The 27,806-nt window shown below is 46.7% G+C and overlaps 1 protein-coding gene across 1 annotated transcript in view; it reads left to right on the forward strand.

The window, feature by feature from the left end:
• The window catches only part of LOC149371755 (uncharacterized), a 29,682-nt gene extending 23,031 nt beyond the window's left edge, over window positions 1–6,651 (forward strand). Inside the window, exon 6 of the mRNA XM_089585234.1 lies at window positions 1,269–6,651. Within this exon, the coding sequence (XP_089441360.1) occupies window positions 1,269–6,651 (5,383 nt within the window). The remainder of the gene's footprint in view (window positions 1–1,268) is intronic.
• Window positions 6,652–27,806: the final 21,155 nt, after the last annotated feature.

Raw genomic sequence — 27,806 nt, forward strand, 5'->3', positions numbered from 1 at the left:
AGCCCCGCTAATGTCAGAACGAGAAGGTCATAAAAAAGTTTATTAACTGTTCATATGCAAATGCCGTTGCCGGAGCACTGAGCTGGGGATGGATAATGAATGCCAGGGGCATTAAAACCTCCGATGCAAGTGAGGCTAGAGGAATTAAGTTATTTTGAAATATATACTGATTAGGACTACGTAAATTGTTGTTAGGAGAGGCAGGCGGGCAATAAAAGGCACATATAAATGAGAGAACATTTAGAAAGGTGGATTCTGCACCAGACAGATTCAATATCTGTGCGACTAGGCAGTAGCCTAACCTTAAAATCTGATCGCATGATCAGAGCAAAGCCTCCCCTCTTACGATCAGATGCTTAGGGGAACCCCCCAAGTTGGTGACGATTTGTAATAAGGGAGTAATTACCCTTCCTTTGTAGCCGTATGGCTGCACTTGGGTCGATATCAATGAGCAATTACTCCCTTGTTGCAAATCTACTCCACCTTAAGATATTCCCCTAAACATTTGACCAACACTGTTCCCATTTCGATTTATTGATCAATTCGCTATCGTCCAACCATAAGCCGGTCGTCTCGATTAGCTCAGTTGGTAGACCGACTGCTCCGGTGAAGCGGTGGTCGCGGGTTCGTACCTCTGGTCAGGATAAATTTTTTAACCTTGAAGTTTCTCTGAAAGCAGTATAGCTTTCCTTTGTATCTATGGGGCTGCGCTTGGGTGGCAGCCGATGAGTAATTCCTTTTAGCTTACCTGAACGCCTATATGCTCGAAATGAAAAATAACTAGGATTAGTGAACACAAAATCGTAGGTGTTTTCGTGCAGCTAGATTTCAGTAGTGCAAATAATGTGAGTTGAGTACACCGAAATGAGCGTAAGTAGATAAATATTCTTGTGGCATTCAAAATTACAGGATGAGGGTTTCCAACGAACCACGATTAAGTCATGGGAAAGTGATGATGAAAAGAAAACGTGGATGAAGTTGACGGATCGCTTGCCGGTAAAGGCTAAGAAGGCATAGCTTGTGCAAAAGGATTGCATGGGGTTTAGCAGCCTTAATTCAGGAATTAGAATCATCGTCCTTAATTTGTCCTTAGCGCTGCAATTGCATAGCGCCGTTACAAGCAAAACGAACGCAGATACGATCTGTACTTTTTTGCGTGTATTATTCTCCGCCGTGAACGCGAAACTGGAGCGCAATTTCAGTGCAAGGTGGACTCCCAATTCTAGACAGGCAGTCGGCTGAATGCTACCTTCTAACTTTCTGCGCAGGAAACTAGCCAACAGAAACGATACGCACAGTCCCACTGGACCAACGTACCACAGCCAATACTGGAGAGAAGATCGTCCGAATATATGGGATAGCACGAAGGTGATGCTCTCGGAAATGCAAGAGAAGGTTAGAGCGCTCGCTCTACGGCGCCGCGGGAATACCGTGGCCCCGGCGCAGGAGACGTGCGTGGCGGCTTACCTACCGAGCCAGAGTAAGCCCAATGCGCGGCACGTCCGGATAACCACGGTGAAGGCCGACGTGCATCGCTCAGTGTCCCCCGACGCCTGCGACCTGAGAGAAGGCCTGCTTCCCACGCAAGATGAGGCGGGAGATCAGAACGACAGAGCCGACTTGTCTCCCACCTCTAGGGACCTCATGCTTGGCAAGGAAGAATCTAACGACCGTAGAAAAATGTCGCTCTCAGTCTCTCGGCACTCGGGACACGTCGTCGATAGCAAATCCACGTATCAAAGCGAAGCTGGGGTCTCCGTAAAAGATGAATCACCCGAGAATGTCTCCGGAGCGCCGGCGTCCGCCGGGCACGTATTCGACCCCGAGTCGGACGCGGAAAGAATTATGAGAATGGTGCTTCATCAGTTGGTCTTGGAAAGGAGCAGCATCGGCCAGGCGCACAGCTCGGCGAAGGAAGCTGTCATTGAACAGGACACCAAGAAGATGGGCGGAGCAGGTAAACCCACTGGCATTCGGGACTCCTCCAGTGACCTTATCAAGCGTTGCCAAGAAAACTTTCCGACTGACATGCTTCCCATGAGTAGCGCGGCGAGGTCGATTTACTCTCATACACTCGTGACCCTGCGAAACAAGATTCTGTCCAACAGCGGCCGAGACGCCGAGAGCGTCGATGACGTGTCCTACGGAGATTCGTGCAAGCCGTGCGAGGAGAAGGAGTGCATTGAAGACAGTGGTGAGATCTGCCGCACCGGTGAAATGCAGAGGATGGACAAAGGCGCTGGTGAAGAAAAGAGCAAAATTCAGGCTGACATTCCCACTTGGCGCCAGCCCTTCACTGGGGTCAAGGAGAGCGCATCATCGAAAGAGGCGATGTGTTCGAACTTCCCGTTAAAGGCCGCTCAAAAGCCGAAAGCGGTCCACAGAGAACACATGTCCGAACAGAAACTGCTGCCACCATTCGTAGAAGCCTCGTTACTCGGTTCACGTCCGGACGCAGTGCTGGAGTCATACAAGAGCTACACGTGTCCAGTGGACGCATATCCGGTGATGCAGAACTGGACACTGCCCAAACGGACGTATTTGATCAAAGACAGCAACCAGTGTGGGGCCTCACACTCTTATCACTCGTTCTCCGATACGTCGCGGTCGCGCCACTGGAAAGGGTCACGTAAGTCTGCTGGCGCTCCCAGTGTCTTCTCGCAAAGTGCTGGTCGCTGCGGAGCCGAGACAAAAATGTCTGCGCTTCGAGCTCAAGAAAGATCGGGCAAGCCCGGAGACACATTCAAAAGCTTCATGTCCTCTATTATTTATCCCAACTCAACAGCGGCTACAAGCACCCGCAGCGCCGGATGCTTCCAGACTGTGTACAGCGATGTTCCTCAACATCGCATGCGCATCGAGGAGCGGAAAGATGGTGCGGCGCGAAAAGCTCCTCGTGTCCACTACTACGATGCAGATCTTGAGGAGCCTAACCAAACTTGTGCTTTTGGACAGAGTGTGCAGCAAATGGTGAACGCTGGACAACCCCAGGTAGCGGGCACAGTCACAAAAAAGCGCAGTATTCTGAAAAATTCTGGCGCAACCACGGACGACAAAGGCGAAAAGGATGTCCAGCGTTGCGAAGAAGAGAGGCCACTCTTGTTAAAGCAGGAAGGGCCACGTAGCCAGGATGAACGTAGCCGGAATCAAAGTCTGTGTGGAGGCCCCACGATGGAGCAGCGCGGCGTATCAGCGCAAAAGGAAGCTGCATTAAATTCAGAGCAGACGATCCATGCTAAGGAAGCCGTTGCATCCGCTATTCGCAATCAGCCTTTGACAAAGGAATTTCCTTCGTTTCTCGATGAGTTAAAAACTAAAGTGCCTGTCAAAAAAGCCGCGTCGACTTCGCCTAGCAAGACCAGCTCAAGCACACGACGTTCAAGCAAACACTCTAAGACGAAGTTACAGCCACAGCCCGACTCTATTTTGAGTTTTAAAAAGCGTGCTAAAGCCCCCAGCATAGTTAAATCAAAAAGCACCAGCGACGAACAAACACGGGCAAAAAGCGGTCGAGAATCGAGAGCTACGAACGAAGTAAATGTGCTAGAAAATGCGCAGAAAAGCCAGTCTTCAGCGGTACTCTCTGATGAGATGATTTTTACAGACAAGTCTGCAAGACTAGCTACTCATTTCAACAAGCTCAAACTGCCGTTTGGTGTCAAGCTTGGCGGGGGAAAGCAGCAGTGGAGCAAAGCTGTGGATGGAAAAATAAACAGGATGAACGAGATAACATCCCATACACTTTCGCCGAACGAAGCAGGCAGGACACCAATGGAAAGTTTTCCAGACAGACGTGTGCCAGTGTCCACACCTGAAGACGTTGCCAAGAAAGGATACGCACGTCGACAGCAGTCCACTCCTGACGACGTCATCAATCTCAACATCACGGAGGATGAACTTATTCGCTGCATTAACAGGCTTGTAGCTATTAATGCTTCTCAAGGTCAAGACAACGAACGAAAGTTTCCAGAGGCGTTCGCCGAACAAACGCCAGTGTCGGGATGTCAGCTAATGCGCGATACACTCCTGCACAGCGAAGCAGTATCAAGCGAAGCGACTATCAGGAAAGGACAGAGAAAGGACACAGAACGCTGCTCCAGCAGCCAGAGCGACGCACTGAACAGGCCGCTCTACTCACTCCGACGAGGGGACCTTAAAGATATCCTAAAGGAAATTCTTGAAGAAGAGTACTCGCACCTGCTTCACGCGTCCGCTCAGGTTGTGCGTGAAGGCACTACAGATACAAAAATTAGTGATCCTGTCCCCCGGTGCACAGATCACGACACTAACGCGACGTCGCCGCCGTCGAAAGCGACTTCCTTGAACACGCCGCCAAGCGTTCAAGGGCGTGCCAGAAACGAAAATGCGTCCACGGCGGCAGGGGATGCGGGATTTCCGAAACAGTCGCAGAGCGCCGCACGTTGTGCCACAACTGCAGAAATTAAGGGAGTTAGCAGCACAGAAAGTTTGCAGGCCGAGGGTGACACGGTGCGTAGCAGCTCTAACACTAAAAGCACGTCAACCAGCAGCACGCAGACTTCACAGGAAGCTGCGCGATCTAGTTCTCGGCGCCTGACTTCTGAGTCAAGTGGAGCACGAAGTGCTTCGTTCAAAGTACCTGATGGCCAGAACAAAAGGGTGAGGCTTTCAGAACAGCACCTGGAGACTGTTTCGGAGGACACTTCATCAAATGGCTACTGCCTCGAAGAGAAGAAGGGCTCTAGAGATTTCAGCTCAAAGGCAACATCCTGCCACACGAGGAGCACCGCAAGCCCGAGTACGGCCTTGTACTCCTCTTCGATTGAACAGGGACACGTGCATGTCATTCCTAGTGTTGATTTTCAAGGCGACAGGCTCTTATCTGACATGTCAGTTGAAAGCGCATCGATGTCTAAGCCTCCGGAGCCTGGCCTATCTTGTGCTGACTTCGTAGATTTTCATCTTACTCAACCACAGCAGCCAGGAAATAAGATATTTCCAGATGAGCAATGGCAACAGCAAGTTGCTTTGGAACCCGTCAAGAAAGGTCGAGTGAGCTGGGATCCTCCGGCATACATAACACTGCAAGATATTGATGCTACCGCATTCTCCTACACAGAAGAAAGGCTGCCGCTACCCGATGTCCAGCCCCCGATAGACATCACTTTATCAGCGTCTAATGCAAGCTTGCCAAAGTCGCAGCAGGATTTGAAACCATTCCCTCACTCAGGGCTCGTGAACAGATCAGATAGTTACGTTCCTTTCGGAAACTGGTCCTACCCTGCACCTCTTGCAAGCGCGGATTACATGGAGGGGCAGCCGCGCCTAGACAGACGTAGCTATTCGGCGTCTGCAAGTCAGGCAACCGCGAAAGCAGCGCCTAAAGAGCCAGGAAAAGGAGGCTCGGTACGCCAAGCATTATTACGTTTATCACAACGTCCTAAATCTGCTTCCTTTCATGGGTTTTCGGGCAAGAATTCTAATCATGGAGGGCTCACAGTCGCGGCAAACCAAAGGACAAAGTCCCATACAGACTACTGGCTCAAGACTGTGTCGCTGTACCAGGAGTTGACGACAGATCAGATGAGTAGTTCGGGCGAAACTTGCACAGATGTGTCAGGCACTAACACCATCTTTGAGCCGGAGCAGATCGAAGCTCTGGAGCAAGCTAAGCTGAGAGACGATGCCCGGCGTAAGGACCTGCTTCAGAACGACGAGATCAGTCCTCTGCTGCAAAGGTTTCTGATGCTACAAGATATGCCTCTGACGAGCGATAGCATGACAGCCGCTGAACGCACGCCGCGCGAAGTAAACAACGAAGGCGTCGGCACCGACGCTGAGTTCGACGCCTCGCTGCCAGAATACAGCCTGTTGAATCGCTTCCTTGAGACTTGCTCTCAAGCTGTCGACTGCGTCCCGAATGATCAAGCCAGCGCCGGCGGTCTGAGTGACCATCCTAAGCAGCAGGTATGTTTTGCCGCCATGGGTGAGTCCGCGCAGCACAGAGTGACTTCATCGGAGGGAGAACAGCAGATAATGCGGTCACCTTCACCGGAGACTGCTTCTCCCAACATGGACACTGTCGGAAATCAAGCTAGCTGTGAAGACAGTACCTCTACGAGTTTCTGCGGAGAGAACCGTGTAAAGTCGATGCGCAAAACAGCTCCTTATCGGACACCGTTCCCGCTTTGCAGCAGCTCGCGGTCGACGGCAGCCTTCAGGTACAACACGCGGGCCATAAAAAAAAACTGGAAACACAGGATGGCGGCGGTATCCAAGCCAGCCGACGATGCGATCGACTTTGATCCCATGCAGCCTTTTATGGCCGACCAGGCTCATGTCACAAGACCTGTCAGGTCCGAGGCCTTGGTGCCTCCCGAACACGAGGAAAACGACGTGCAAAGAATGTCCACGAGTGCCCTGCCGAACACCGAAGCTGGAACTTTCTGGAGCAGTAAGTCGTTTCACGTTCAACAGTGGCTGAACCAGGCTGCACAGTTCTTCACGAACTACGAGGAAGGCATGCGTACAGCCGAAGAGCCACAAGCTGTTGTCAATGAGCCCGCGGAGACTTCGACCTCTTCCGAGTACTACGAAGCTGAGCCGACAACGGATACGTTTGCGCACTCAAGCCAGCAAGGACTGACTGACGACCCGAATAACTGGGGTTGATCTATAAATGACTGCAGTGAAAGTAAACTAGCGGAGGCCCAACTTCGCTTTGAACTGCAGAAGTGTCAGCTTGTCATTTTCCCTGACTCGTGCGCGTGCGTGTGCTTGGGGGTAACGGAGTTGTGAATAAAGATTTGCTCGCATCCCTAGCTTCCATCCATCCGTCCGTCCGTCCGTACGTCGGTCGGTCGGTCGGTCGGTCGGTCGGTCGGTCGGTCGGTCGGTCGGTCGGTCGGTCGGTCGGTCGGTCGGTCGGTCGGTCGGTCGGTCGGTCGGTCGGTCGGTCGGTCGGTCGGTCGGTCGGTCGGTCGGTCGGTCGGTCGGTCGGTCGGTCGGTCGGTCGGTCGGTCGGTCGGTCGGTCGGTCGGTCGGTCGGTCGGTCGGTCGGTCGGTCGGTCGGTCGGTCGGTCGGTCGGTCGGTCGGTCGGTCGGTCGGTCGGTCGGTCGGTCGGTCGGTCGGTCGGTCGGTCGGTCGGTCGGTCGGTCGGTCGGTCGGTCGGTCGGTCGGTCGGTCGGTCGGTCGGTCGGTCGGTCGGTCGGTCGGTCGGTCGGTCGGTCGGTCGGTCGGTCGGTCGGTCGGTCGGTCGGTCGGTCGGTCGGTCGGTCGGTCGGTCGGTCGGTCGGTCGGTCGGTCGGTCGGTCGGTCGGTCGGTCGGTCGGTCGGTCGGTCGGTCGGTCGGTCGGTCGGTCGGTCGGTCGGTCGGTCGGTCGGTCGGTCGGTCGGTCGGTCGGTCGGTCGGTCGGTCGGTCGGTCGGTCGGTCGGTCGGTCGGTCAATTTAATTAATGGCTTATATCTTAGACAACAAAATAAGACAAACGAGGACAACGTTCATTGGTAAATTACGTCAAAACATCCTGAATTAGTAAATATTAAAATGAATAATAAGAGCCAGCGCCATCATTTGCTTGCCTGAAGATTAACGATACTTTTTACCCGTCCTGAGCACCTCATGAGCACAATGTAGAGGTACAGGCGCGGCCATAAGTAAACGGAGCACGCTATTGCGTTCGAAGTGCAATCACGCTTTCTCCATTGGTAATGAAGAAGCGTTGTTTGTCTACAAGAAAGCCCACCAACCTCCTCTACCAGCACGCGTGTACCACTGCTGGAAATTTCAATTAGGTGACGAGTGAAAAATATTCAGACAGTTGCGTGCTCCGTTTACTTTTGTCCGCGCCTGTACGCTTTAGATACAGGTAAACTGAATGATGGCATTACTGCGCGTTGCCTGAAAGGAGAGGATAAGGTTTTAGGTGACTCATCTCTCTATTCCTCATAGTGGTCATTGGCTTGAGGTGCGGGCCCTTCTTTGTAGACTCCATGCGGCAACAGATGACATTACTTTAGATGGTAAAAGCCTAAAACCCGTTTGTATAAGAGGTCCGGGGAGCAAATGAGGGGAGACTGAACTGAAAGAAAAAGGCCTCAAAAGTCATATCACAGGAAGGTAAGTAGCTCGCTAGTCAGAAAATGCCAAAGCAAACTAGCGGAAAAAGAGATGAACAATGCAGGCATTTTGGATTGTAAAACTTTTATTTTCAACAGTTTGAGGTTATTTTCAACAGTTTGAGGGGCTCTTAGGCCCCTCGCCTAAGAAACAAATTGTAAAACCTCTCTCGGTCAGCGAATCCCAAAGGTAGGAATTTCCATCAAAGCCTGGTAAGCTGAGTGCCGTGTATTTACATTGTTTGTGTAGCATAATTGGCTTACTGACAAACGAAATTTCATAGCCCAGTTAGTAGCCTGGAGTAAGTGTAGGTGCTTCGTAGCAACGTTCCACCGGTACGTGAAGAAAGCCATTCCGTATTTTAACTTCTGTTCTTTTGTGTTATAAAAAAGGCGCTCTAACTAGCTTTGTGCGTGAAATATGATTCTTTGCTATTAAGCACTTGGAGCAACTTTCGTACCTTTTCCATTCTTTTCTTTCGTTAACACTTTCTGCTATCGCCTCAAATTCATGCAAAGTATTTCATTAGTCCACGTGGCACTCAACTTGCTCCTTCGTCCCGGCCCTACAAGACACTTCAGTTTAGTTGATGTTAGAGGGAGAAAGATACATGCGAACTTTCATTTTTTGTTATCATTCTTGAAAACTTGAAAACACCCACCATATCAAATTATTTAGGACGAGTGATACTTTCTACATGGGTAAAGCAGCTGTAGCAATGTATAGCTTATGTGTGGCGTACAGAAGAGTTCTACACTGTGTTTCTTATAAGTAGGAGTTGGACTCTTCGTTTTTTAATTTTCAGAAATTCGGCGGACTTTTTTTGATGTTTATTTTAGAATGCGTCTCTGTTTTTTTTTCGGCAAACATTATTTTCAGCCAATGAATTACTGAATTTTTTTCGCTGATTAAATGTGGCGATTCTGTGTGGTTAAATCTAACTTAGAGTCAATCGCTGCATTTTTGTCGGCGTGAGCAGTTTTTTGCCAATAATTCACGTAATTTGCCAGTACTTTTGCACTTAGAGGTGCGCTTGTAGAAGCAATTGCTTTCGTCGTTAAAAAAGTAACGCGTTTAATGAAACAGCAGGAAGTGAAGAAGGCACGTGGAATTTGCTTCTAAGAACCAGGTTGACAAGTTTTCTTTGAATTGTGGCATTTGGCTGAGTGAGACGGTGGGCCATCACGTGGTCAGCGTGTTGATGGCAGCAATGCAACTACAGCTAAATCATCGTGGCAGAACGAACATGATACTTTTTATGACCACCATACATGGTTTTGTGTCAGTGTCCTGCTTGCACTTGATAAACCTACTTAACCGACTAACAGCTCTAAGGGGAGGATGATATTGACAAAAAAACAGCGCTTTGCTAGCATACAGTGAGGGGGGGGGGGGGGGGGGGGGGTTCCCGGTCTGAAGAGTGTAAACGCGCTGAAAAACGCCTCAAAACGCACAACTGCGCAGCTTATCGGAGAACACAACCACCTCGTCCCGCCCCTGGCTAATTTTCAACTAATTTTTAACTCTGACTCAGTGTAACTCGTACTCAACAGCCAGCTAGATATGCCTAACTTGACAAGAATACGGACCTTCTTCAGTTAAAACCGAATTTTAAAAACAAAGTTGGGCCTACTTTTATCGTTTTTTTTTCGGTTTAAACAGAAAAATTCAACCACAAATTATAGTTGTGTTAATTATAGTTAGTTATTATAGTCATAGTTCATTATTATAGTTGTCTTTGCATGAAACCAATTCCAAGGGTGAATGATGTATCATGTATATTTTTCTGGTTTTAAATTTTAGTGCATTTTTTCATTCTATTATCATGCCTTCGGATTCCATTCAGACATGTTATTTTGGCCCTTTACATCACGTCACATCTTTCCAGTTTTTAAAAAATCATAGGATGCTCTTATCGCTTTTAACTGATCTGTTTTGAAAGGTTTTTTTTTCTTCCTTTTATTGTTTTGTATTCTTTTACCAACTTCTGACGCTTGCTGCAGCTAATAGGTGGTGTGACGGTCACCCATTATTAGTTCTGCGTGTTTTTCACTAAGACATTCAGTTGTCAGTAACGAGTCGTCCTCTCGTCCTTTCACGTGATTGTTTTATATTGCGCTAACGTTTTCCGAAGAATATGCACCAACTTGCCCAGCAACTAGTTGTACTTGGAGGAGGAGGAATAAGACGAAAGGCAGGGAGGCTAACCGGAAGAATAATCGGTTTGCTACCCTACACGGGGGGAAAGGGGTGAGGAGATAAAGATATGAAAGAGAAAGAAGAGTAAAAGAAAATTGAAGTCACATGGGAAGTCAGCGTTCGTTAAGTCACAGCCTGTCGTAAGTTTTACTTGAATACAATATAACTGCGAAAGGAGACTAAATGAGGCATACAAACGTGCCTCCTGACGAGGTGGTGGTGGTGGTGGTGAAAACATTTATTCAGAAGGGACAGGAGGTATGTTTGGATCAGCCCGTAAGGGACCGATCCTTACAGCCTGCACCCGTATTACAAAGCATGACACCGGTGACTGAACAACACAACATATTTATTGCAAGAACTCTCTTCAAATGAACACACACAGTAAGTCAAAAGTTAAATTAAAGCGCCGGGAAAAGACAATCGCATACGATAAAAAAAAGTATGCTCCAACAATATGACAAAGCAGTGAGCAGACTAAGCAGTAAAACAGCTAAATGGTAGCAAGCAAACACTTTATAACCTAAATTCACACATAACAGAAGGAAAATTAAAGACACTCTGAAAAGAAATTTTCAAAATGTGAACATTAACAGCAGAACAATTAGTATCTAGTAAAATAGTAAAACTTTTCTTCACAGGTAAAAATACAGAGGATCAAAGCGCATCTTCAGTTCCTTTCTTAAAGACACACACCTGGTACTTTCTTGAGTATCTACAAGAGACTGGTATGCATTACACAGGTAAGCAATTTGGTTAACTACGTTTTGTTTCCCATTGTTTGTCCTAGACGCAGTCGTGGGTAGCCCAATAACGCTCATATCTTAAGTTATATGGAAAATGGCAAAGATCATACCTATTCATAAATCAGGGGACACTACCTCACCCTCAAACTATAGGCCAATCTCTCTTACAAGTACATCATGTAAAATTTTGGAACACAATTTCGAAGCACATAACCTCATTCCTGGAGCGCAATAGTATATTGACACCCCATCAGCATGGATTCCGACGCGGGTTATCAACTGTTACTCAACTAACAGAGGTTGTACACGATCTAGCACTTAATATTAATAACTGTAGCCAGACAGACATAATATTGCTCGATTTTTCAAAGGCATTCGACTCTGTATCACACAATAAGTTGCTAGGAAAACTAAAAACTGTTATCGGGGAAGGTGAATTACTATCTTGGTTAGAAGATTTTTTGTCAAATCGGTCTCAGTTTGTGGTTTTTTAGTATGTTTCATCAAAAACAGTTCCAGTAACGTCGGGCGTTCCTCAGGGATCAGTCCTTGGTCCATTGTTATTTCTGCTCTTCATCAATGACATAACTAATGACATTGATTGCAGCATAAAGCTCTTCGCAGATGACTGCATTCTTTACAAAACTATTAACAACAGCGAAGACCATCTGTCGTTAAACAGTTCTCTAAAAAAAATAACAGAATGGTGTAACACGTGGCAAATGACAATAAACACTAAAAAAATCCGTTTGTATGACAGTAACAAGAAAAAAATTCCCGTTTTGCTTTTCTTACTCTGTAAACGGCGTTCCATTAACGAAAACTAAGCACCATAAATATCTAGGTATTACGCTGTCTTCTGACCTGAGGTGGGACTCTCACATTGCTAATATCACGTCTACTGCTTTACGGAAACTTCTCTTTATCAGGAGACGCTTACGGTCCGCACCAGTATCTTCTAAACTCCTGGCCTACAAAACCCTTGTACGGCCAGTCTTAGAATACGCGAACACAGTCTGGTTCCCCCAATCAATAACTAACATCACAAAACTTGAGGCTATACAACGCAAAGCCCTACGAATAATTCACAATAAATACAAGCGCACAGATTCCCCAACATTGCTTGCAGCTTCATCCGGTCTCCAAACACTATCCGCAATAGCAAAACAAGCACGCTTAAAATTTTTGTTTCAATTATTACACGAGCAGTACAGGATAGATGTGAAAAAATACGTGACGTACTCACAATCGCCACCTTCACGGCACAAACATACGAACACACTAACCGAGTATGTGTGCCATAATGACACGTTTAAGCATTCCTTTTTCCCTCTTTCCATTAGTGAACGGAATCGCTTGGATCGTAACATCACCTGCACTTAATCCTTATCATCATTCGTGTCACAGATAGAGCATTTGTCGTAATGCACAGTGGCGATGCAGCAACCGTGACCGCAAATCTAGGCAAGAAGACAACCCCTTGTAACTTGTCATGTATGTGATTTTGAGTGCATTCTGTAATTGTGCCTACCATTGTCGAAGATCTGTTCTGTATATCATTTTGCTCTGGCCAATTCACTTTTCCCTACCTTTGCTCTTATGCCATGTTTGCTGCCTTTGAATAATATGTTTATATTTGTTTTCTTTTTTGCACTGTACTAATTGCTCCTGCTACCTGCTACGGTCTTGCAATAAGACCAGCAGTATTGTAAATAAATAAATAAATATTCCTCGAAAGATAAGAATGTCAGAAGCAAATGAAATCTTGCTTGATTTTATAAAAAATAAGAACCGCCAAACTCAAGTTGTAACATTTAAAAATTGCTGCGGCTTAGCTCAGCTAAGCCAGGATATCCATAGCGAAAGGTACGTTAGGCGCCGAGCATAACATGCGCGGCGACTAGCAACCATGGCAACCGGTTGCCATGGTTACGGCGACGACCGCCCAAAAGGCTCCACTGACTAGCCTACTGTAGCTTTCGCTACAAAAGATTGCGGACATGAAAACTTTCTGAAAGATTTGTTTTGGTAGCTTGGCCCGTACACAAAATACCCAGTGCTCTTCTCTGAAGTGGAAAGAATTTATGGTAATCTTTTTTATTGCAGGTACTCCACATGATATACAGTACGCAAGACTGGAATGAACAAGATTATAATATAATTGTTTTAAAGCTTACGTATTACGTGTCTTATTACAATAAAAGCCGGTGGCATGTGTTGGTGTGTGTACTCGAAGGTGGTACAGAAAACCCTATCGATTGCAAGAAAAATGGGGTGACGTCATCATGTGGTCCTGTGACGCAAAAAGCGGCCCTGGCGCTGCCACTTCAGACGACCATATACATGTCGTTCTTCTATATATAGTCCTCACAGGCCGACCTCAATGTGGCGCCAGTTTCTTCGACTACATTCGTCCCAAAATTGGGAACTAACCTTTTACCGTACAGCGTTCCAGGTGGCGTTATACGATTTTTTGTTGCATATGGCTTGCTTGTGCTTGTCAAGTTGGAGGCTAGCTTGCGACAGGGATTGCAACCGACCACATATTCACCTTCAATTGTATACCTTCCAGACTGTTTACCTCTTCCCTTAATGCGAGGTTAAGGTGTCCACCGATGTGTGAGATAGCTGCTGCGCCATTTCGTTTGCACCGGTGCGGATGGCTGACGCTGACGCGGCGGCGTCGGCCGGAGCCACGACACCGCTCGAAGAGAATCTTCAAAACGACGACAACGCTACCGACAACGCTACCGACCTCTCGCAGAAGAGAACAATCGACAACGAGGGATGGTTCACTGCCAAATACCACAACTCGAGGCTGATTGCCGTTCCGGAGGCCGGGACAGACGCGCGGCGGACAATTCAGCGCTGAGCCAACCCAAACTGAAGTGTAATTCCGTTCGGCGAGAGAAACTACCTCCTTTGCCAAAAAACGACTTCAAAGTCATCCTTACACCGAAGAATGGACTCAACATCAGCGAACTGAGCACGCATCAGATGGCCCGGGCTATAACAAAAGCATGCGGAAAACCAGACATCTGCAACGAAGGCAGCTTCCTTATAGGGCTGCGCAACGGATCCAACATCGCTATACTCAGCACGCCAAGCATGGAGACTGCCAGTGTTTTGCAGTGTATCTCGAGTCTATAGCGCTTTGGTGCAAAGGACTATGCACTGACGGCTAGCCAGGGAAGCTGATCGTAGAAGGCTCACCCTCATCACTGACCACACCCAACCCACGCGAGTAGGGAGCAGCATCAACCGAGATTCGTGTCCAGACTTATCGTTTGTCAGAGGGGTAAGGCACGCAAGATGGGAAAACGACGGCGAAACTCTAGGCAGTGACCACTGCATCTTGCGCATCCATATAGAAGCCCTTCCGATCAGGAGACAACATGGCCAGGCTAGACTGACAAACTGGGAAGCCTATAGGAAATCCAGGGCACAGTCTGAAGACCCTGAGATCACCGACATAAAAGGCTGGGTGGCAAGAATCAAGACAGACTGGCAAAAACTAACCCGAAAGGTCGCCCTCACTACCAACACACCCGAGGTGGACAAACATCTCTTACACCTGTGGGACGCCAGACGGAGCCTACTAAAAGGGTGGAAAAGGCAAAAACATAATAGGCGGCTCAAGCGTAAGATCGCTGAGGTCACCAGACAAGCCGAAAAATATGCGACGGAGCTCTCCAGGCGCGACTGGAACCAAAAAATGCAACGAACTGCAGGGGACTCTAGGTTGGGCCAAAACATGGGCCTTGCTAAGGGCTCTCATAGACTCAACCACGACAAAATCCGAAACCCGTAAGACGACCCAAAGGATCGCGCACCAGTTCCAAGGCACTGAAGAGGAAATGCTACAGGACATCAAGCAGCGTTATATCGGCAATGCAACACACGCCGACAGCAGCTTAGCATACACGGGCGAAGCGAATCCCGCTCTGGACGAACCCCTTACCATAGAAGAAGTCAGACACGCTGTAATGTCCGCCCCAAAGAACACAACACCAGGGAAGGATGGAATCACCAATGCCATGATAAGGAATCTGGATGACAATTCAATCAAAAGATTCACAGAATTCGTCAATAAACACTGGGAACAAGGGACCCTCCCGGATGACTGGCGACATGCGGTTGGTGGGTACGACGGCAGCTCAGTGTTCCAGATTCCGCAGCGTATGCGGATCGTTATCGCTGAAAAACAGCACCCTAATTACCTAAAGTTCTACTCCGTGCTAAGCCGAGCTGCTAGGACTCTATTGCAGGCCAAAAAAAAATAGAGACAGCAGCGCCGGTCTTCACTGAGTGGCCCATCACAGGAGCTGCTGCGCTCGTTAGCAGCTAACTGGTTGTTCGTCACAGTGCGCAGATTTTCTTCGTTGAACATGGCTCCACACACAACGTAAACATGCTCCACTGCAGATAGCTTCGCCTTTCCAGATCGGAAATAATGTGACAAACGAAGCATGTTAGATACGAGCAAATACAGTTGGTTTTTATGAAGTTTGTACTCAAAACACTTTACCTAATGAGGAAAAGGAGCGTTAAGGTTCCATGGAAAGGGAGGGAGCAAAAATGATTCATTCCAAAAAGACTTCCGCACAGCGAGACTGCAGGAAGAAGCTTATTTACTGTTTTTTCGCGGATTCCGTCTTGTTACGAGCTATCTAAACGACGGTACGCGACGAGTTCCCATTCTTGGTCTGCGGCGTACCGTGCGCTCTGTGAAGCGTCATGTATTCATTCGGAATTTAAGCACATCAAGAATGTAAGAGCGGAAATCAAAAGCTCCCCAGTCACAACAGCATCCGTTCTTTACAGAAAACATGGCACACATGTTCCTGTATTCCTAGAGAATGCGAATGAACTGAATATTAATCCAATGAAAACCAAGGAAAGAGGGGGGGGGGGGGGGGGGGGCGTGAATGGGTCGACTGAGTCTGCGATGTTTGGCGGGGATATTCGCGCTTGCCCTTCAACAGAGTTCGTTAGAAGATCAGAAAGCAGCGCCGCTGTTCCTTCCGGAGTTCGTAAAACGAATCGAGAGAGAGAGAAAAGAAAAGCGTGACAGCTGCCAGCCGCCTCACTTCCTGCTCGCGGCTCCTGCACTGCCCGAGGAAGAATTGCGCTGTGTGCGGCGCTTCTTTTGACAGCTGCGAGGCACTGGAAGCAGCTACAGTGGCGCTGTTCATTTGCTCATCAGCTTTGTTCGCGGCGCGTTAAACATGTTCCCGTCGGGCGAGCCCAACTCTCCATCTCCCACAGTCAAGGGCGCGCGCGCTCTCTCGCCAGGCCTCACTCAGCCTGCAGAGCTCGTTTAAGAGAAAGTCTTCTCGCGGCAGCCTCGTTTGGACGGCCGCTAGCGTGGCTCCAGCGTGCAGTCCACCCACTTTACCACGGCCAGAGGGAACAGATATATCGAAAGAAAAGGCGAAGAATAAGAATTTGCTGGACACATTTGTTTCAAGCCGCCAATTCTCACATTGCTCGAACAAGACATCCCTCAATCAACACTCAATTTGCAACCTGCTGCAGAGAGGCTGAAGGAAGGCAAGACGGGTTTATTAAACGCGCGCGACCCGCTTAATGGCGTATTAACAAACGGCGAAACCAAGAATATAAGTCGTGCAGTGAACTTTAGCTACCTCAGCCAGGTTCCGCGAAGTATCTGTCAACAATGCGCGCCCACACCAAGCTACCAGTGAGTGGGATGGAAAAGAACGAGGAGGACAGGTAGAGCCAAAGCACCCCGTCGCAGCCAAAAGAAGAAAAAGACGAGCCGCAAATGCAAATTTAAACACCTGTATCTCTAGCCCAGGCAGTCGAAAAGCAGATATATGGGAAGCAAAAAACGCTCTGCCTTCCACTTACGGGACCAAATCTACAGTACTAACCCACACCCCCAAGAAGCAACAGATGAACTGAACTGCATAGATGAGGGGCTCACCGGGCGTCTTAATGCCCGCTCGGGGGGTTCATTTATTCTTACCTCACCGGCGTGCATACTTTACCGAAGTCGCTCGGCCTGAGTTAATTTCTATAGTAAGTTGCCGGCAGTCTGCCGCCCTTACCGTTGACGGATCACACTTAGTACGTTGCAGATACTAGCACGAGACTTTACCTCGGATATCCTACACATAATGAACTGGTATTTGAAAAAAGCCTGGATCCCACAGGTTGGAGGACAGCGAAAATTATTTTGTGGCTAAAAAAACAGGGGAAATGATGTCATCTGGGCAATATTCGCCCATTGCCATGACTTCAAATTTGGTAATACTTCTTGAACGGGGGTACACAGCTGCCTCACGAATCATGTTTTCACCCTTGGTACCTTCAGTGAAGCCCAAATCGGTTTCCGCCTTTGGTGTTTGAGTTGCTCGGCACATATGGCCTTGGAGATCCGAATTGTGGTTGCAGTGTAGCAGAAAGATGTATCAACCTACACTGGATAGTGCAAAGGTTCAGGACAGCGACGAGCAGAGTGGTATAATTGAGAAACTAACTGACATCCAACTTCCTCTGTACATCTTTTCATGGATAACGGAATCGTTAAACAGTAGATATATTTTTAGCAGTGATGGCAAATTAAATTTCAACAACCAATCCCAGTCGAGAGAACCACCCAGTTATGGTTCGGTCCTCTCGCCGTCGCTGTGTTCAGTATAGAAATATCAGATACCACTATTCGCCAAACTGTCAATGTGTTCGCGGACGACATTGAATTCTTCCCTCCTGCTCAGAGTAGTCGTTCCCTGGATCAGTTGTTGGAAGCGGATCTCAAAGCTGTGGAATTATGGCTGGACTGTCTGAAGCTGACTTGAAATGTAAATAGGAGTGTCCTCCTTTTCCCACGGACATCCTCTTTTTAAATATCCTTACTGTATGACTCCAACGCAATTCCACAGGTTGATTCGGTAAACTACCAGGCTATTCTCTGTGATCCGCAGTTAGCCCACATATTAATCTCAATGTGCTGAAAGGTGAGCGTGCTCCTGGCAGGTTGGTGGACATCAGCAACAAAAAATTCGGTATACGTCGTCCCACTTTGCTCCTTCATGTTAAAACTTGCAAGACCGATACTCAGTGAACTTGTCTGCGTTCTTTTTTCTTGTTGCCCAAGCTATAAGCTTCAACCTTTCTTTTCTTTTTTTTGAAGAGACGTGCCCTGCGCCTTTACCTTGGCCTACCGAAAACAGCGGCAAATCTTCTGCTGCATTTTGAGGCTCTTTTCTTGGTTGGTTTGGTTTGGTTTATGGGGTTTAACGTCCCAAAGCGACTAAGGCTATGAGAGACGCCGTAGTGGAGGGCTCCGGAAATTTCGACCACCTGGGGTTCTTTAACGTGCACTGACAACGCATAGTACACGGGCCTCTAGAATTTCTCCTCCAAAGAAATTCTAGCCACCGCGGCCGGGATCGAACCCGCGTCTTTTAGGTCAGCAGCCGAGCACCATAACCGCTGAGCCACCGCGGCGGCGCTCTTTTCTTCGTTAATATTTGGCCTATGTATAAACTCCAACAAATTGGGCTACCGAATTCCCCTTTCCTTGATAATTTCAGTCACAATGTGCCCTTTTGTACTAATAAGGAGCGTGCGGACTGACGCCGTAGTCTTCCTTGACCATACCTTCCTAAGGAATGCTAATAATTTGCCTGCCTGTCTTATCGGTAAATGGACTGGTTGAGGATTATTTGCCTTCCCACTTCCTCTTTGTCTCTCTCTTTTTTTGAGGAGAGCTTGATGACCTTCCTAACCATACTGCAGTATCAAAAGGTGCCTGTCAGCAAAACTAAAAGGTGGCAATTCGCATTTATTCCAAGATTATTATCGACAGCAGTTATTCCGTTCGGGTCCCTGATTACACCTCTATATATGTTGCTGAGTTTCTTGCTATTGAGATTGCTTTAATAAAGGTTCCCAGAAACATCTTCAGGTGATTAAACTTGCTCGCAACTTTTTGTACTGACAGCGCCCGAAGACTCTTGAGGCACGCTCTTCTGAGCCGTTCCCTCGATTCTTCTTTCCACCACATGTTAAAGAAGCATACGTTTGCACTGGAATTTGGGTGTTGGGACACTGCATCTAAGGCGGTAGCTCATTTTTTAGCAAAGTCCGCCCTTTGTGGGCCTGTTGTGCCGCTTATTTCAAACAGTGTGCTCTTGAAAACGGCACGCTTTCACCGTTTCCACCATCTCCACTCGCTGAGCCATGAGAGTGAGCTTGCTACAGCGGATTTTCAGCATTTGAATTCCCTTGCGTGTCTGCTTAAGTAGCATGCTGCTCACGGTAATGCGAAATATCTATGGCCCTTTTGCGCTGCGGAGTAAATGATTGAGCCTTTATTTATGCCAATCGACGTTCTCTTTGTCGAACCTTTGTGTGTCATGTGGTGAAACTGAATCACTTTATCATTTTCTTCTCTTCTGTTGGCGGTTTGCTGCTCTCCGAAGAACCTGTTTTGAGATCCCCCTCGCTTGTTAGGGCTTAAACTTTGTATTCCGGTTCTCCTCTCCTTTGGTGCAATCACCACGGGATACGCCATTAAACTAGTGTTCGAATCTCTCCATGATTATATCATTACGCCAGGAAGATTCGTCTGTTTAATTTTCTAAATTGTATTACTTTTAACTCAACCACTGATTGCCTACCTTAAGTGAGCATCCGTTTCTCCTGTTCAAAATTTCACCCCACGCTGGATAATCCCCCACCATGGGTATGTGACACTACAATAGGGACCAACTACATCCATAGCACAGCTCAAAGAAGGAAAACGTCGAAATGCAGCCGCCGACCAACGCCGATTCGCAGAGAACCGGGCGATGCGCCTTCAACAAATGCGTGAGGTCACCCGACGACACCACGGCCACGAAACCGCGCAGGAATGCTAGGCTCGAAAACATGCGTGTAGTTAGGCGACGTCGTGCGCAAGAACAGCCGTCTACTGCCGTGGCCCACGCCTACTGTTCGAAACACGCCATGCAAGACCGGTTCTGAGTGTCGTGCAGCGTATGCAATAGGCTGCGGTTCACGTTCAACAAAACACATGTACAAGACCGACACCAGGAGAATCTGGTTGGTTTATGGTTTATGGGGTTTAACGTCCCAAAGCGACTAAGGCTATGAGCGACGCCGTAGTGAAGGGCTCCGGAAATTTCGACCAGCTGGGGTTCTTTAACGTGCACTGACATCGCACAGTACACGGGCCTCTAGAATTTCTCCTCCAAAGAAATTCCAGCCGCCGCGGCCGGGATCGAACCCGCGTCTTTCGGGTCAGCAGCCGAGCACCATAACCACTGAGCCACCGCGGCGGCCTCCAGGAGATTCTATAAAGTGTGTTCTCAAAAATGTAAATTTGGTTTTTGAGAAACATAAATGGCGCAGTAAGTGTCTCGCATCATGATGGACACCTCCACCATGACGGAAGGGAAGGGGTAAAGGAAGGAGGGAGTGAAAGAAGAAAAAGGTGCCGTACTGGAGAGCTGAGGAATAATTTCGACTATCTGGAGATCTTTGACATACACTAACATCGCGCAGCACACCTACTTTGCTCGAAATGCATGAGAAATTTAGGGAAAGGGAAGATCCCCAGACTCTGTCGAAGTAAGGGCTACGTTCGCAAAGTCCTTTGCGACTATTTAACGACAAAACCGAGCGTCTAGTCTCACCCATTGATGCGCATCAGACGCCTTATGCGCGTCGAGCGATTCGGCATTGTAGGCCAATTAATGAATCCGCTAGTTGAGGTCGAAGACAAGCCGAAGAAGTTACCAGTTGCCGCGTAATGCAACCACCGACATGGCCATATGCGTGAACCTGATGAAGGCAATGAAGTCAGTGCATGGATTTGGAATCGGAAGAAACACGACGTGCAAGTGTAGTTTTAATTCGTTTTCCAATGCCCGCTATATCGTCATTGCAGTGTCGTCGACACCGTCTTCACTAGAGGAGTCGACATAAAGACTACCAAATAGGTCTCTCACTTTAGTATGCTTAGGCAGTTAGTATCATTACTTGAAACCGAACATGACGACAGCAACACTAACATCGAGGGCATGGATGAACTCAGAAAACTCAAAATGAAGAAACTCTGTCGTGTTATTAAAATTCACAGGCGTCCTGAGTATCGTGTGGAATGCGCTTACCCTTTACAGATAACCACCGTTGTGGCTTCTGCAAGATCATTTTTTCTTTATCTCTATAGCATAAGGAGTGTCTTCCGTACAGTGCGCAAGCATAAAGTGCGGGAGCTGTAAATCCGGCATGTTTTAAATTCAACGTATACATTTCTTTAGACGAAACTGACATAGAAACACAAAACATCTTACCTCGTTTGGGCAACAGAATTAATATGGCGAAAAGTAATGTGAGGCGTCTGTTTTCCGTGCACCCCCGGCTTTCAACGAGCGCTTACGAAGAGTTTTCTTAGAACCTGAGGACAAAAGACACCCCGGGCAGTGGTCTGCTCTGACTATGACACCCATGAAAAACGACGTGAAATCTTGTTCCATAGTAATATCACCATTATTCTTGTCATCGGCGACAGTCACAGCAGTTCTTTTCAAGCTCCAGGTGTAATAACTTAATCAATCTTGATTTTTAGCACTTGAACACGTCCACCCTTTACCGCCATCACAACGGTGTAAGAAATATTGAAATACTTCTTACACCACGGCCATCACTAAAAACAATCAAGTCGTAGCTTGCATGTGTCGTAATATTTTTAAAGTAAACTACGAAAAAATGACGCAAAACGCTTCGATGGCTTTAATGGACAGTGAATGTGGCTTAGAAACCTGCCCGCCTTTCTTTCGCAGGCTCAAAGCATTTCGAAGGAATAAGGAGGTTACCAAAAGGCTGTCGAGCACATATCCTGAATATTAACGAAAGCATCAGAAAGCAATGGGGCAGCTAGGCTCAAAAAGCCCCTGCTGTCTCCTATTCATTGCACTGCATGGCAGTGAAAAGGAGCGGCAGTGTTTCCATAAAAATTGAAAACTGGTTATTGAACCAATACACTGTAGTGCAGCAATAGACGAGGACACAAGAGAAGAGAGACGACCACGACTCTCGTCTCTTCTGTCCTCGTCTCTTGGTGCGCTACAGTGTATTTTAACTATGTACCAACAAGCCCAAAAGGCCACGCTACTGGCTATTGAAGAGAGGAAATGACTCTCTAATTGTCTCTCATCTCGGTGGGCACCCGAACCACGCGGTAAGGGAAGGGCTAAAAGAGGAGGCGAGAGGCGAAAGGAAGAAAGAGGTGCCTTAGTGGAAGGCTCCGGAACAATTTCGACCATCTGGGAATCTTCTACGAGCACTGATATCAGATATCAAAAGATCCCCACATGGTCGAAATCATTCCGGAGCCCTCGACCACCTTGGCAGTTAGGAAGGAGAGGGGCAGTTAGAAGTAAAGAAAATACCCTGTCGCAATCCGACACTAAGATGGAAGAAAGAATGAAAGGGCGATTCATGATGAAGGGCAACCCTCTAAATGAGGCGTGTGTCACTGGTCGGGTCAGTCTAGGTCAGACCCAACCGGAGCAGCCGCATCTTGATGCAGGCGATGCGCGAAGAGACTCCCGTGTGCTGGGAGATGTCGGTGCACGTTAAAGAGCCACAAGTGGACGAAACTTACCCACAGCCCTCCACTACGCCCCTTCTACTTTTACTCCTTTCATTCCCTCCTTCCTCGTTTTTCTCTCGGCGATATTGCGGCATTCACAGCGGCCTTAATGTTGACAGCCCTAACTAGCGGCATAATCCGCAAACCATAGCTTTCAAAGCTAGCGCTCAAATACAGAAAGAAATAAGAAAAAATTAAAGGACGGTTGCCACTGTGTAAAGCGGAAATCAGTAATAGGTGTTGAGGTTTTTTTCATTTGTTGATATAGTAAGGCTGAGAATTTCGCAGCGTCATGCTTGTTTATTTAACGAGCACTCTATTGTAGCACGCAAGCGCACATTCAGGGGGAAATCGTTTTTCCTTCTGGCAGGTGGCCCACTGGGTTGTGGGCAACCTAACCAGGAGATCGTGGGTTCGGATCCCACCAGCGGCATGTGGTCTTTTCTTCTCTTTCCTAATCAGTTATCTTTCAGGGATAGAATATTTCCACAATTCTTGTCCCATTGATTAAGCCCACAAAGTACAATGCTTTATTTTCTACTGTGTGGGCTCAATCAATGGGATCAATATTCCCCTGTGCTACTTGGTTTAAGTGAGTGTTGGCTTCCTTTTTATCTATGCTATACCGAGTGTGTGTATATATATATATATATATATATATATATATATATATATATATTCCACAAGGTAAGGTAAGGGGAATGAGGGACTTATGCATATGGAAGAACCCAACAGCCACAGACACCAACAAACACAGGGGATTTTTTGATATTTTTTTTGTGGTGTTCATCAACAAAGAATAATACTGAATTTGTTATCACTTCAAGATAATTGATTAGAAACGTAGAAGAAAAACCAACCACATGCCGCCGCTGGGAACCAAACCCACGACCACCGAATTACGTGTCCTATATAGATATATATACCGGGTGTCCCAGCTAAATGTAACCAAACTTTTAAAAAAGGCGAAGTGTCCTAGCCCAGTGAAGCCAACTGAGGGTTGTTCATAGTCGCGTGGCCTAGTCTTGAGTATTTTTTCCCTCTTCAAAGTTAATTAATTAGTTAAGTTTAATTATCTAACTTTTTAATTATTGATTTCCGAAATAAAGTGTCAATGAAAAAGTTTTATATCGCCTCGAAAAACCGCTAGTAGTGCTGTTTCCCTCAAGTTACGATTTACGTAGCTTCATTTATTGGCCTTAAAAAAAGTTATCACGTGACCAGCTGCTCGCTCACCTCTCTGTACCAATGTGCATGCAGGGTCTCACCGAGGAGAGGACTTCAGAAAAAACGGATTTTATTCTTTAAGGCGCATCTTGGGACGTTGAAGTGGCACAGTTGTCATGTGGAAGCTTTTTCTTATTGTGCGGGTTATGGTTAAAGGCCGGTAAAAAAACTACTTTACGTAAATATTACTTTACTGCAAATGTCTCAGTAAGCAGTTTCTCAAAGCGATCTACAAATTTTCCTTGACACTTTGTTCCTCAAGTGAATAATTAAAAAGTTAGTTAATTAAGTTTGCCTAATTAATCAACCTTTAAGAACGAAAAAAATACTGCAGACTAGATCAGGCAACTCTAAACAACCCTCATTTGGTTTCAGACGGCTAGGACATCAAGGGTTTTTTAAAAGCTTGGTTACATTTATCTGGGACGCCTGGTATATATATATATATATATATATATATATATTATTTCTTGGCAGCTGATTGATTAATATAAGATAAAGTCACCAGAACTTGAAAAACATAACAAGATTTAATTCACGACGTTTCGGCTGGAGGACCAGCCTTTTTCGAGTGTATTACAGTATTTGAAACAAGCAGCTTTTCAAAAGCTGCTTGTTTCAAATACTGTGATACACTCGAAAAAGGCTGGTCCTCCAGCCGAAACGTCGTGAATTAAATCTTGTTATGTTTTTCAAGTTCTGCTGACTTTATCTTATATATATATACGTAGTATGTACATGTGTGCGTGCGTGCGCGCACCCGTGTGTGTGTCTGTGTGTGTGTGTGTGTGTGTGTGTGTGTGTGTGTGTGTGTGTGTGTGTGTGAGTGTGTGCGTGTGTGTGTGTGCGTGCGTGCGTGCGTGCGTGTGCGTGTGTGTGTGTGTGTGTGTGTGTGTGTGTGTGTGTGTGTGTGTGTGTGTGTGTGTGTGTGTGTGTGTGTGTGTGTGTGTGTGTGTGTGTGTGTGTGTGTGTGTGTGTGTGTGTGTGTGTGTGTGTGCACGCGTGTGTGGGCGTTTGTGTGCCTGTTTTAAAAAATTTTGGATAGACTATTTGAAAGTTTCGCCTCAGACTTTACACAGTATTTAAAAATACGCTTTTCGATTTAGAAGAGCGCTTTTTGCGGTATACCATTGAGAGCTGTGTTAATACACAAAATAAACCTAAGATGTGCTAACTAGCAGGCTGGCTGACTAATATTGAATAGTCAGCTTTTTAACTGTTACTGTTAGGCTCCTTAATTAATGTGCGCGTAGCCCACATTACGTAATATCCGTATCAGCTTGTAGAATTTCGAAAACGCGGATGCCGTCGGTTCTGTGGCCCAAGAAATATTTGCTGCGTCGCGCCTAAATGAATGCGCTTTCGAGAAGCTTGCAGGCAATGCAACATCTCCAGTGCACGTAACTCGTGAAATCGACAAAATTTATTGGACCACAATGCCGAGGCTAATCGCGTTTGTGTATATTACTTATGCTGGGCTACACATCTCTCAGTAGTTAAGGAGCCTAAATGTAATAGTTAAAAAGTTATCTATTCAATATTGGTTAACCAGACTGCTAGTTAACACGTCTTAGCTGTATTCTGTCTTACTATACCGATGACAATGCCATGCCGAAAAAAACATTCTACTACAGCAAAAATGCCTGCTGTTGAATAATTGTCTATAGTCTTGGGTGAAACACCCTATATAAAGGAATATGGCCACTATGCAGTTAACAGGTGCTTGCCACCTGCTAGAGTGGGAAGGTTGCAATGTCGTAACAAAGACACGTTACCTATATGGCTGGTGAGCCACCTGCTTTTCCGCTCGCATCACCACCGCGGAAGACACCAGATTTTCTGGAGAACGAGAGCCGTGACTAATACGCATAATAGAACAATTGCAATAAGCATTATGTATCGAGCGTCATCAATGCCATGCAGGCACACACAACACACATAAAACGCTTGATATTCCAATCTAATCACGCGCAATATGATAAATAGCCAAGCACAGCCGCGGGGAACAATGAGAAACAAAAATGAAATATGTCAAACAATGGTTCCGCTGTGCTAGCGCTCATAATTTAAATGTCGCCTAACTACTGAAATCGAGCATCATTTTATTTTTCAGACGTATTCACTCTTTACGGGAGCACTTCTCTCGCACACCTTGATGCTCATGAAGGAAGCCTTGTGATCTGAGAAGGTGAGTAGATATTGTTCAAGGTGTTAGATCAACGCCTAAAGCTCGAACGCGAAGTGTATGCATGTGTTTCGGGAAGTTTAAAGCTGTTGAAGGAGTTACGAGGTAGAGTAACTACGCGGTCACACACGTGGCCTCACTGGAATCGGCACACCCAGATTGGTGCATCGCCATGATGGAGTGAGGTCACGAATAACACTAGTGAAATCTTCTTCGTCTTCCTTCCATCGGGTGGTGCCATGGTTGCCGGCCTCAAGTTACGCTGAGTACTACTGCTTCCTCTAATACTACTAAACCTAAACCTACAACTATTACTACTACAACGGCGCTGAACCCAATGAACGGGCCTTCAACGATGCTCCTGTAAAAAGACGAAAGAAAATAGCAGAAAGAACGAAAAATGAAAGAAGAGTGAGGCCTAGGAAAGGGGAGAGAAAGGAGCAGAAGAAAGGGGAAGGACGAAAGAGATATAAAGGGAGAAAGGAAAACAAAAAGAAAGAAAAAACGGGAAGGAAGGAAGGAAGGAAGGAAGGAAGGAAGGAAGGAAGGAAGGAAGGAAGGAAGGAAGGAAGGAAGGAAGGAAGGAAGGAAGGAAGGAAGGAAGGAAGGAAGGAAGGAAGGAAAACACTGCTCTTCATGTGTGATTACTTTAATCAAGCAATTTGCTAAAATTAGAGGAGCTCGCCTTCCGGCCGGTGGTTTTCAAGCAGCTCCTATACTTTTGTGCGCACCCTTTCGAAAGGCTGCGCGAGTTTTAGTGCGAAAGCACTAAGAAAGCACTAATTTTTAGTCCGGAAGCTATAAAAGCACGTAGTGCGAAAGTACTACGCTGTAATTATTTGAGAGCCTTCCACAAAGACAAACATTAATAAAGGGTAGATGATTAAAGAAAGAAGTAAGGGTCATATATAACTCATATGGGCGAACATCAGTAAGTGGCGTTCAAAAAAGAATCGGTTTTCTGTCTATTCCTAATGGAAATCTCACATGTCGGTGAAGTTCTTCTTTCAGTTAATTATTAATCATTTTATTGTGAACACCTCTAATATCCTTACTTACTCCTCGGGATATCGAACTGGAAATCGCGATTCTCTTGCAATAACAGTAATAAACTCGCGAGTTAATTGCATTAAATATTCCTTTTTTCCTAGGACCATCACTGACTGGAATAATCTGACCGATGATGCTGTCATTCAGAAGTCAATGTATCTATTTGAAGAACGCCTAAACTGATTCATCTTACTGAGCTTGCAACGTTTCTCTCTCTCTCAATCGCTTTCTCGAGCTTGTCTTTGCACCATATTTTTTTTTTTTCAAATATGTTTCCCACCTGCAGCGAACTTTCTGTCTCTTTTTGAGTTATTTGGAGAGCTGTTTTTGTTTGGCCCTCATTTTTTTATTTTTATATCTTTTCCCGCCTTGCTGTGAGCTTGTACACAAGGTCGCAGTATCCGTAAATAAATAAATAAAGCTCTACTAGCCGCATTTCCCGGGTTTCGGCGGTGTGTGTCTGGGTGTGTGAAGCCTCTGAGTAGCAAGTGTAACTGGCTCACTGGGTCAGTGGACACCTCAATCTCACTGTGAGTAGGCGATGGCATCCACCTACACATGGGGGCAGTTATGCACACTATTTGGTTGACTGACAAATTCTAAAAAGGAAGGGGACAGCAGGCGAAGAAGAGAGGACCTTGGCTGGGTCTCTCTCTCTAGGATCTCTTCC

Source organism: Amblyomma mixtum, chromosome 1 (assembly GCF_055824585.1).
Source record: "Amblyomma mixtum isolate Tamu chromosome 1, ASM5582458v1, whole genome shotgun sequence".
Classification (NCBI taxonomy): Eukaryota; Metazoa; Arthropoda; class Arachnida; order Ixodida; family Ixodidae; genus Amblyomma; species Amblyomma mixtum.